General features: G+C 29.6%; 1 protein-coding gene across 1 annotated transcript; it reads left to right on the forward strand.

Annotated features, from left to right (window-relative positions):
• The first annotated feature begins 1,643 nt into the window (after positions 1 to 1,643).
• On the forward strand, positions 1,644 to 10,656 carry LOC114180583. The gene is given in 14 exon segments (XM_028066894.1): positions 1,644 to 1,742; positions 2,273 to 2,623; positions 2,708 to 2,798; positions 5,013 to 5,135; positions 5,250 to 5,324; positions 5,423 to 5,521; positions 5,607 to 5,708; positions 5,800 to 5,958; positions 6,044 to 6,097; positions 6,192 to 6,630; positions 6,703 to 7,631; positions 7,708 to 8,925; positions 8,997 to 9,269; positions 9,272 to 10,656. Coding segments are annotated over 14 exon segments (5,397 nt in total).
• The last annotated feature ends 2,358 nt before the right edge of the window (positions 10,657 to 13,014 follow it).

Genomic DNA, 13,014 nt, shown 5'->3' on the forward strand with positions numbered 1-13,014 from the left:
CTTTATTTGTGTTTTTATCTTGGTTATGTTTTATTTTTTGGAAAACATTTGCTGATACTCATGACCAATATGTTTTGTTGTTCTTAAGTTATCATTTCCAAAACATTGACTTGAAGTTTCTCTTTATTTATTTATCAATTATATTACTTATTGCTGAACATGATTGACTTTTTATTTGTGCATTCACAATTTGCTAGCAGAGTCAAACTGTGTTGATATTATTTTCTATTATCAACACCTTAATCATGCTAGCTACATCAAAGGAATTGTATTGTATTTCTATTTGTATTTTGTTTTAAAAGATTTTAGTCTTTCAACATTTCTTTACATTTCAATGTTATCAATCAATTATGCGTAAATATATTTTTCAGGTTACATACATATAGTATTTATGTTTTGTTTTGTGTTGATTCGTAAACAGCGTTATATTTTGCTAGCTAAATCTGAATGTGTTGATATTATTTATTTTGTCAACTACACTATCATGCTAGCTACAATTTGTTTTCTTCTTTAGTTGTTTTAATTTTAAAAACATTCATTTCAAATTTCTTCTTATTTTAGTTATTGCTGAATGAGAGTTATTTTATATTGTCAACACTATAATCGTGGTACCTATATGAAAGCAAGTTTTTTGTATGTGTATTTTTTTTTAAAAGATTTTAGTCTTTCAGCATTTGTTTACATTTCAATATTAGCAATCATTAATTCGTAAAAATATATTTTATGTTACATACATGTACTATTATTTTTTGATGTGTGTGTTGATATGTTGCTAGCTTAAATTCAATGTGTTGATATTATTTTTTTGTGTCAACTACACTATCATGCTAGCTACATCAAACAGATTAAGTCTGCTCTATACTGCATGTTTTGACTACATTTTATTATTTAAAAATCATTTCTGAACACAATAAATGTTTGAATTCCAATTCTAATTAACCAAAACAAAATCCGTCATTCATTGAAAATTTACACCATCAATTAATTTATTTCATTTTTTGGAACGAATTTATTTGTAATTTTTTCTTTTGTAATTCATGAATACAAGAACTAGCATTTTATTGATTATTATCCATTTGTATTGCTGTTTGAAATTCTAATTTTTACTTTTGTTTCAAAATTTAAATTTTATCACTAATTAAAGAATGTGTAATATTTGAAATTTGTATTAAATATTATTTATTTATTATTTGATGTATTTAAATTTTTTGTATTATTCTTTCAACTATTAATTATAATTAGCAACATCTATAAATTTCTAATTTTTTTTTTTAAATTTGACATTATATATTTTTTAATATTTTATTTTACGTAAATTTTGATATTACTCTTTAAACTTACAAATTGTTTTTTTTAATTTAATCTTTATTCTTTTAATTTTTTAAAGTTTATATTATTTTATTTTTAATATTATATTGGCCTTAATTTTTTATACGACTCTTTAAACTTCATTTAATGTTCTTTATTTAATCTTTATTTTGAATTGTTAATTTATAGATATGAAAGCATTAAAGAAATAAATTTTATTGGTTAAGTAATTAGAATTTGAAACAGTGTTTGTTATGTATAAAACTGTTGAGTATCCATCAAGTTTTGTTCATTATCCATCAACCAAACAGAACGGTCACTTTCCTTCACCGTTCATGGATACGTCTCCTTCACCCTCCATGGATACCTCTGTCCCTGTGTCTGCCAGAATAACCTTAGGAAGGTTCACTACAATGCATTTTGTTCATAATCAGGTATGTTTTGTTTACAAGAACTTGAAATATATGTTCGTTCTTCAAAATGAGCCCTTTCAAATGCACTGTACATTTTTTTGCTTCATTCAACCATTCATTTTTTGAAACAGTCTTCGAACCCTTATTTTTTTGGGTTTTTTTACATAAAAATCAAAACTTTACTTTATAATGGTTTAAATCTATGCTTTTTCTTTTTCTTCTTCACTTTTCATCTCTGTCTAACTGTTTCTTCTTTCATCAAACATGCATCTCTTTTTGCTTTTTATATTTCAATTTATTTTTCTTCTTTTTTTCTTCTTCGTTACAAAACTTTTTTGTCTTATCAAAAAATTTTAAGTTTCCAATAATAGTTTAAATTTTCAAAATTCTACTTCCGCAAGCAAAGTTTTTTTTTACTTTGTTGTATATCTGACGTATTCTCTGTCTTTCTTTCATTATCAGTTTAATATTTCCTTACATTCAGTTTATTACAGTCATTTTTTCAAATTTTATTGACCCTATTTTTTCTTTGTTGACCATTGGAATTTTAGGAGTTCGGTCATGTTGATCGTATGTTTGTTGCTATGTTTGCTAAAGAATTAGGACCTGTTTGGAAATTGGAAGATATTAAAGGGAATCGCCATCAGTTAACTTATAATATGGATGTTAATAATCCATTGCTGACTGATGGTTGGTCTAGCCTAAGAGTTTTCTATAAATTGCAGCATATCCATCAAATCATATTCAGATATGTTGGAAACTCAACATTTCAAATTACTGTATTCTCCGGCATGACTGCAATCTCAACTGCCGCCAAATTTCTGACAAACATACATCGATTGCGATCAAAACAGTTTTTTAGAGTGAAATTGACAAAATCTCAAAGCCAAGCTAGCCATCTGGTGAACAATTTGCTTTTATATTAGTTTTTATATTCTATCCACTTCATAGAAGTTTTTATTTATTTAACTATTAATTTTTTGCAGGACCTACCAACTGACTTTGCAGCTTATGTTCGCAAACGTAGATTCAAGAGGTTGGAATTGCAGGGATCGACCAACACATGCATTGTTCAGTGTAAGCTTTTGGTGCGTAATTCACCTAAGAAGTCCACTAAGATTGGAAAGGGATGGAAGGACTTTTGCATATTCAATCGGTTGAAAGAAGGGGATGTTATTGTCTTTGCAGCTCACAACCAAATGAGAAAGAAGAAGATAAAAGTCTATGTCAAAAAAGAGTTTAGCTTTTAATATCTTACTTCTCTTTTATGAACTTTAGGTGGTATTTATGTTTTTGGTTTTCACTTTGAAGCAAGTTTGCTTTGTTTTGGTTTGTAAGACTATCTATCGTCATTTTGTTGCTTCTAATAAGTAGAAGCTATATCTATAAGTATTATCCGTATGCTAATTTTGTTGAACTTTAATATTTTACTTACTTTTATTTTACTTATTTTCATGTTTCAAAATATTTTTTATAGTTATGTATTACTTTTATATATATTTATGAAAAAAACATCATTACAACTTAGATTTATTTTAATATTAATGTTATACAAAGAATATTCATTTGTATCAATCAAAATTATTAAGAAAACTAATTTTTTTACCAAATTTATAACACGGAATTCAAGTTGTAAATGTAATACTATCTTTGTATTGTAATACCAACATTATAATTCTGTTATCTTTGTATTGTAATACTATCTCAAAACAATTCAATGAAATAAATTTAATTTGTTACTCTCAAAGTTGTACTGTATTTATGTTTTAAAAAGTTGAACAGCACGTGTATTCATTTTTTATCAAAGGACAATTTAAATTACATTAAGCTGACTATTATCAATGTAAATTCTTTCATTGTAAATTCAATGAAGAAACAAATTTGTACTTTTATGGTTGACTATTATCAATCATAGTGCTTATTTGTTGGTCGAAAGAGGTATTATGGCATAGATGCAAAGTCTGAACAGAAGCATATCAGTGTCTGCAAATCATGAATTTGGACATTGCATATCAACAGGTACGCTGTTCCAGATATTCATCAAAAGTTACAGTTTCCATATTAGTGACTTTGTTGTTCTTTTTTATAAAAAGATGGTACTTACATTATCTACCTTAGGAATTTTGAGCGTGTAAAACTGACTATGTCCCTTTATATTGAACACATCCTCCAACAAAATGTTTATTTTATTGTACTTCTCTTCAATGTCTAAACAAACAAAACATCAAGTCTATGTATAAACTTCTGGAAACATAACAATGTATGCATAAAAACAATTGTATGCATAAACAAACATAAACAAATGGCTGCAAATCTATCAACAAATGCAAGAAGAAAAACGAAGACCATTGTGTGAACAAATATTTCAAATATGATGATTAACTCCTCAGGTAAAATAAACTTTTTGAGTTATTCATTTGTTCTTAAAACTTCTTGTCAATAAATTACATTAAGCTCTCATTCTTTTTCTTTCATGAATGATTCAAGAATTATTTCCATTACTTTCATTGTAAAGTAAATGTATAAACAAATTTCTACTTTTATGGTTGACTATTATCAAGCATAGTACTTATGTGTTGGTCCAATAAGGTATTATAGCACAGATGCAAAGCCTGAACAGAAGCATATCAGTGTCTGCAAATCATGAATTTGGACATTGGATATCAAAAGGTACGCTGTCACAGATATTGATCAGAAGTTACAGTTTCCATATTAGTGACTTGGTTGTACTTTTTTATAAAAAGATTGTACTTACATTATCTACCTTAGGAATATTCAGCGTGGAAAACTGACTATGTCCCTTTATATTCAACACATCCTCCAACAAAATGTTTATTTTTTTTCAACTTCTCTTCACTATGTAAACAAACAAAACAGCAAGGGTATGTATAAACTTCTGGAAACATAACAGTGTATGCATAACAACAATTGTATGCATAAACAAACATAAACAAATGGATGGAAATCTATCAACAAATGGAAGAAGAAATAGGAAGAGCATTGTGTCAACAAATATTTCAAATATGATGATGAACTCCTCAGGTAAAATAAATTTCTTGAGGTATTCATTTGTTGTTAAAACGTTTTTCTCATTATACAGATTTTTGTAATCACTATCTACACCTCTTAATATTTTTTTTAGGTATTCATAAAAAAATGCAACAGATCCAATTATTTTATTACTTGGATTGCAATTATTTTAACAGTTTGGATTACATTGTTTAATAATTTTATTTCAAATCAACTTCATCTATTACTGCTAAAGTTTAACAGTTTGAACCATTTTAGCAGTATGGAATGAAAATATTACTCCAACTATCAACAACTCCTTTAATGTCAGTGAAGATAGAAACCTACATGCTCAAGCAATTCAATCTTCAAATAGAAAGCCATTGTTGGAGTTGACATGTCGTGGTAAGTTTTGTTCACTGAAATTCCCAACAATGAAGTTGAAAGGCAGAATGTGTCATTCATCTTTATAGTTAATGTAATATTTGTATTTTAAAGTGGATAATTTTTTTTTTGCAGACATTGACCAACGTAATTATAAGAATGCACGAGCTAGAAGGAAAGTTATTAGGGATCAGAAGATTGCAGAAAAAAGTAATAATAGGCCTGATAAATCTGATATTATTTTATCTTTATTTCAATTCCTTTAATAGTTTTTGTATTATTAATATTTTCTAACATTTCATGTAAAGAAATTCATGGTTCTACCTCCATTGGATCTGGAATGGTTTGTAATTCAATTGAAATCACCAATGGTCCAATTTTGCACAAGACCAACATTAACAACAAAGGTAACAATCCAAATTGTATTCCAAGTTTCTGTTAATTCAATCCAATTTTGAAACTAATATATCATCATTTTATATCTAATTTTAGATCAAAAATTTGCTGGTAGCACCTTCATTCCTGCTTCTGTGGCTTCTTCTTCTTATTCTGAAGTTGTTAATCTTTTTGATGTCGAACAGAACCAAAGTCATGGTAATTTGTACTATTAACAAAATTATTTTGAATACTTTAATTACTTTTAGTGTTACAATTTCATTTTGCTAATGCTTAATTCAATATTTAGACATATGTAAGCTACAATCCTATACCAGTGCAATATCAAGTCAATCATCTCAATATTTAGAAGCTGTAAAATTGGGGCAGCCTTCTCTTCATGATGTTATTACACCTATTTCAAAGATATTGGATTTTGACAACAATTCTGATGAAGATGAGAATCATGGTAATCAATAATGCTTGACTATAAAAAATAGATTAATATTTTTTTGTTTAACTTTATTATTAATTGTTTATTTATTTTATATCAGATTATCTTATTGGGCATTTCTCCTCTGATTTGTATTCAAGAGCTGAAGTTCAAGGTTGAATACAACTTTTTACCCAATTTATATTATTATATTGTACATATAAATATAAAAATCTTTTAATTAATAACATATTTTTTTATGTACTTAGCACATGTTGATGTAGGGGACTGTTCCATTGAGTGTCCCTATTGTGAAGCTCAATTGTGGTACGAAGAAAGATCTGATAAATGCAAAAGATTACAACAAGTTGATTTTTCTCTTTGTTTTCAAAAGGGAAAAGTCCAACTTCCATTGTTAAAGAAACCTCCTCAATTGCTTCAAAAGTTGTTGAAAGGTGAAGATACTACAAGCCAACATTTCTTACAGTACATAAGAAGCTACAACAACATGTTCTCATTTACATCAATTGGTGCGAAGATTCATTCCTCAATCAATGATGGATGTGGTCCTCCTCAGTTTATTCTTAGTGGTCAAAATTACCATCGCATAGGAAGTTTATTGCCCGATAAAGGATCAAGTCCAAAATTTGCACAACTATATATTTATGACACAAAAAATGAAATAACAAACAGAGTTAGTCATTTTGGGTATGCCTACATACTTTATTATTATTTTTATGAATCATTGTGTATATTATTTATCCTTTTGTAATTTTACAGGTCTGATATACAACAATCCATTTTTGATAAATCATTGATAGAAGATTTGAAAAGCATGATTGACAAACACAATGTTCTTGCTCAATCATTCAGAAGAGTAAGAGATTTGATACATGATGATGATCAATCAGATTTTGGATTGAGGTTATTTAGACATCGCTGTAAGGATCCTAGAGTATACAATACCCCAATAGCAGATGAAGTCGCAGCATTGATAGTTGGTGATTTGAGCACTTTAGATGTAGGAAGAGACATCATTGTCAAGAAAGTTTGTGGTCAGTTGACAAGACTACATGAAACTCATACATGTTTCATTCCTCTGCAATATCCTTTGATTTTTCCATATGGAGAGGATGGTTATCAAGAGGATATTCCAATTAGAGATTGTCAAAGATATGGTCAAAGTAGAAAGAGAGTTCGAATTTCTTTACGAGAATTCATTGCATTCAGAATACAAGATAGAAAGGTTGAATTTGGTAACATTGTACACTCACGTAGATTGTTTCAACAATTTTTAGTGGATACCTACACGATGATTGAAGCTCAAAGGTTTTCTTTTATAAGAAATAATCAAAAACTCATTCGTTCTGATATTCTAAATGGGTTACAAGAAGCTGTTAACAAAGGTGAAACTGATCCTTCTTCCATTGGAAAGCGTATAGTTTTGCCAGCTTCATTTACAGGTGGCATGAGATACATGTTCAATAATTGCCAAGATGTTATGGCCATTTGTAAGAGGTATGGCTATCCAGATTTGTTTATAACAATCACATGTAATGTCAATTGGCCTGAAATTCTTGATTTTGTAAAATCAAGAGGTCTAACTGCTTCAGATAGGCCAGACATTGTTTGTAGAGTTTTTAAAATGAAATTAGATCAAATGATGACAGATTTCAAGAAGAATAATTTCTTTGGCAAAGTCAATGCAGGTACAGAAACTACATTTCCATCATTCTGATTTTTTACCTAAAATTGTTTTGTCTAATTATTATCTTCAAATTATAGGTATGTATACAGTTGAATTTCAGAAGAGAGGTCTGCCACATGCTCATATATTATTATGGTTGAGTGACTCAAACAAGTTAGAAAATGCAAAGCACATAGATAAAGTAATCTCTGCTGAACTTCCTCATCCAGATCTCTATCCAAAACTTTCAAAGGCTGTTAAAACATATATGATACATGGTCCGTGCGGAGCTGCTAGATTCAACTCACCATGCATGAAAGAAGGTCGGTGTTCGAAATTTTTTCCTAAAAAGTTTAGACATAAAACTACAATTGATGAGGATGGATATCCTGTATATAGGCGTAGAGATGATGGTTTATTTGTGTTGAAAAATGGACATAAATTAGGTAATGGAAATGTTGTGCCTTATAGTCCTCTTCTCTTAATGAGATATCAAGCTCATGTTAATACAGAATATTGCAACAAATCAAACTCAATCAAGTATTTGTTCAAATACGTCAACAAAGGTCCTGATAGAGCCACAATGAAAATTACAGACAAAGAGAATGATTCTACAGAAGTCCGTATTGTTGATGAGATTAAAAGATATTATGATTGTGGATATTTATCTCCATGTGAAGCAGTTTGGAGAATTTTTGGATTTGATATCCATCATAGATGGCCTGCTGTTCAGCGTTTAACTTTTCACCTACAAGATCAGCAAACAGTTTTGTTTAAAGATGATGATAGAATTGATGATGTATTGGAGAGGAATGACAACATCAATACCATGTTTCTAGCTTGGTTTGAAGCTAACAAAAAATATGAGGAAGGAAGGAACTTGACCTATGCTGAATTTCCAACAAAGTTTGTTTGGATGTCTCAACAAAGGAAATGGAAACCAAGAAAGCAGGGTTATAGTATTGGAAGACTGACATATGTTCCTCCAGGATCGGGTGAATGCTATTACATGAGAATCTTACTGACAAAACAAAAAGGTTGTATTAATCATGATAGTATAAAGACAATTAATGGTAAAACATTCTCTACATACCAAGAGGCTTGCCAGGAATTGGGATTATTGGCAGATGACAAAGAATTCATTGATGCTATTAAAGAGGCTAGCCATCTTGCATCTGGAAATCAACTTAGAAGATTATTTGTGTCTTTGTTAATCATGAATACAATGTCAAAGCCAAAAGTTGTTTGGGATGCAACTTGGAATTTATTGGCAGATGGTATCCTATACCAAAGAAGGAAACACTTGAACATACCAGGTAGTAAATATAAATAATCTCCATTCTTTATTCCATATTTTTTTATTCATGACATGTTATTTTTTTTTTAGGTTTTCAAATGGAAGAACATGATTTACACAATCTGTGTCTTCTAGAAGTAGAAGAACTTCTAAACTCCAATGGGCGATCTTTAACAGATTATAGTTCCCTTCCTCAACCTGATTTGTGTCATTCATTCAAATTTAATAACAGGTTCATTATTGATGAATTGAATTATGATAAAGAAGAAATGGAGAAGCTACATCACTCTCTATTGCAGTTAATCACTAATGAGCAACTACATGTTTATAAAAGAATTATGACAGCAGTGAATTCAGATGTAGGAAATTTTTTTTCTTATATGGTTATGGTGGGACTGGAAAAACATATTTGTGGAAACTTTTGTCAGCTGTTGTTAGAGCAAAGGGAATGATTGCGCTTAATGTAGCTTCAAGTGGTATTGCATCTTTATTGCTTCTTGGAGGTAAAACTGCTCATTCTACTTTTTGCATACCACTAGCAATCAATGATGAATCAACGTGCAACATCAGTCAAGGAAGTCTTCGTGCTAAACTATTGATGGAAACAAAACTTATCATATGGGATGAAGCTCCTATGATGAATAAGTTATGTTTCCAAGCTTTTGATAGAACATTGAGAGACATTATGAGAGCTACAAATAAAGATAATGCTGACAAACCATTTGGTGGAAAGGTTGTTGTCTTGGGCGGTGATTTTAGACAAATCTTGCCAGTAGTAAGAAAGGGATCAAGGTATGATATTGTCAATTCAGCAATTAATTACTCTGATTTGTGGCAATATTGCACAGTTCTTAGGCTATCACAAAACATGAGGTTAAAATGTGCTGTTTCTAATGAAAGTGCAATACATATAAAAGAATTTGCTGATTGGATTCTTAAAATTGGAGATGGAAATATGAATTTCAATGAAAGTGGTGAAGCCAACATTTCAATACCAACAGATCTTCTAATTCTAGAAAGTGAAACACCTTTACTTTCTTTAGTGAAATTTGTTTATGGTGGTCTAATTGAAAATATCATGAATCCTGCCTTCTTTGATGATGGTGCTATACTTTGCCCTACAATTGATAGTGTTGAACAAGTAAATGACTTCATTTTATCTTTGATTCCTGGTGAAGAACAAATTTATTTAAGTTCAGACACTCCTTGCCAATCTGATGATGATCAAGAAATTCAAGGTGAGTGGTTTACTCAAGAGTTTCTAAATGATATCAAATGTTCAGGGATTCCAAATCATAGGATTAAATTGAAAGTTGGCGTACCAATTATGCTTTTAAGAAACATTGATCAAGCAAATGGTCTTTGCAATGGTACAAGGTTGCAAGTTAATGATTTGGGAAAGAATGTTATCTCTGCTACTGTCATAACAGGGAAAAATGTTGGTGACAAAATTTTCATTCCAAGAATGAACTTGACACCTTCTGATTCCAGCATCCCGTTTAAATTTCAAAGGAGGCAATTTCCAATATCCTTATGCTTTGCAATGACAATAAACAAAAGTCAAGGACAAACTCTTTCTAAAGTTGGACTTTATCTTCCTCGCCCAGTTTTTACTCATGGACAATTGTACGTAGCAATTTCTAGAGTCACAACAAAGCAAGGACTAAAAATTTTAATTTTGGATGAAGATGGAAAAGTAAGCAATACAACTACCAATGTGGTTTACAAAGAAATATTTGAAAATCTTTGATAAGAGGTATACAGCTTACTTTACCCAATTATTATACTTTGTCAATTATTGTATCTTTAACTGTAATTACTTTGTTTTGTTGCAGATTATAATTATGGATGAAGATGAAAAAGTAAGCAATACAACTACAAATGTGGTCTACAAAGAAATATTTGTAAATCTTTGATAAGAGGTATACAACTTACTTAAGAAAATTATTATAATTAGTCAATTATTGTATTTTTAACTATAATTTCTTTGCTTTATTGCAGATGATAATATGCCTACCTGCAGCCATATTGAAAATACATAGTCATTGATACATCTTTGAATTGCATTATTTCATTGTCCAGTCATAGATTGATATTTTGAATACCATGTTTGCTGCAGTACAGATATTATAACAGTTATAAAGATTCTGAATTGTTGTTATTTTTATTTATGTTTCTGGCTTTAATGTATTGTCAAGAAAAAATATGTACCTAGATGTTCTTATTCCTTACAGCAGTACATGTGGCTTTACTGTTATAAATGCATTACAGTTGTAAATTGTTTTTGTTTAAGTTTCTTTATATATTAAAATATCTGCAAAGAACATATACAACATATATAAAGTAACTTTACAATTACAGCCACTGTTTGCACGTGATACTGAATTTTTGCTGCCACTTTCAGGTAATATTCCTTTTCCACGTGATAATCTTTGCTCTTCCATTCTCAACTTCAACTTTACCCATATATTTAAACCTTCTATTTTTTCTACAATTACATGAATGGAGATGGAGCAAACCAATACAGATGGAGCAAACAACAGAAGAATTCTTTGGAACTTCAACACCATCTACATATGCTCTCAGGTATGCTGTAAATTTAAGAACAGAAATAAATTTTTGGAAAGCATTGATATTTGTTATTTTATGTGTTTTCTGGTGTGAATTGTATCATCCTGGTTCATATTGTATCAGGCACATTAAGATTTCCATATTTTTCCCTCATATAATTGTTTGAGTTTATGTTTTCATTTCGTTGAAGAGATAAATTTGTTCCATTTTTTACTATGTTTATTAATTTGTAGCCATTTGGATTTGTCGATCGATATTTTGCTGTTGCTTATGAACACAAATTAGTTCAACAGTGGCACTTGGTAGATGTAAATGGTAAGAGCACGACAGTTACCTATAACATGGATTCAAATAACCCAAAAATCATAGGAGGTTGGAGTAATATGAGAGATTTGTATGACATCAAAAGTGACTCTCACATGCGGTTTCAGTATATGGGAAATTCTTTATTTCACATAATTATGTTTAAAGGTGGTTGTACACCAAGGAGTTTGTCAACATTTATGTGCCGTATCAGTCATCAAGAAACAAGATCTATATTTTCAGTGAAATTGACAAAGTATCAAAGCAAAGCAAGTCACTTGGTATATGTCTTACGAATTCTTTTGATCAGTTCAAGTATTATAATCAATTTACATATAATTAAATGAAATTAATTAATGCACTAACAATAAAATTTGAATCATACAGGACTTGCCATCAAAGTTTGCCAACTTCATTCGGGACGAGAATGTAGAAGATGTGTTTCTTATAGGGCCCAAAACTATAGTCAATTGCAAAATCCTATTATCAAATAGGAATAGAAGTTCAACAAAGATAGGTCAAGGTTGAAGGTTATTTTGTGTTGAAAATGAGTTAAAAGAAGGTGATATTGTTGTCTTCCAAACAGACAATGATTTTATCGAACCAAATATTGAGGTCTTTATTAATGGTTATTGTTGTGATTAGATTAAGCATATTTGTAGAATGTTGTTGTTCTAAATGATGTATTTCATGACTTATGTTTACTATCATTTCAATAATATCATTATCTAAGTTTAACATCTTATAGATTTATATTTTATTAAATTCTTAAAACAAATTGTTACACTTCTATAATTTATTATCAATAATAAAAGAAAAACCCGTGCATGCACGGGTCAAAAAACTAGTATATATATAATACAAGACAAAATCTATCGTTATTCGAGTACAGGAATTCGTCAAAAATAATCTTTAAGTATAGAATTTTGTCAATTTTGGGTTATTAATGCCTTCTCTTAGGTGTTATGTTTTTTAGATTTCCTCTCTGCATCATTTTATTCCTTTGTGTTGAGACGAATCTAGAATAAAATCTTACTTCTTTCTTTGATTGGATATTTGAAATATAACACATTATTTTAATGTAAAGTTGATTTGCAAAAATATAATTTGTTAATTAATTAAAAAGGCGTTAAAGAGGTCAGGGCCGCAATCTGATGGACCACCTAATTTGTATTTGCTCCAGTGCGGTTCATATTTAAGGACCTTTTCTTCCTGTAATCCAATTATGACTAAC

Source organism: Vigna unguiculata, chromosome 4 (genome assembly GCF_004118075.2).
Source record: "Vigna unguiculata cultivar IT97K-499-35 chromosome 4, ASM411807v1, whole genome shotgun sequence".
Classification (NCBI taxonomy): Eukaryota; Viridiplantae; Streptophyta; class Magnoliopsida; order Fabales; family Fabaceae; genus Vigna; species Vigna unguiculata.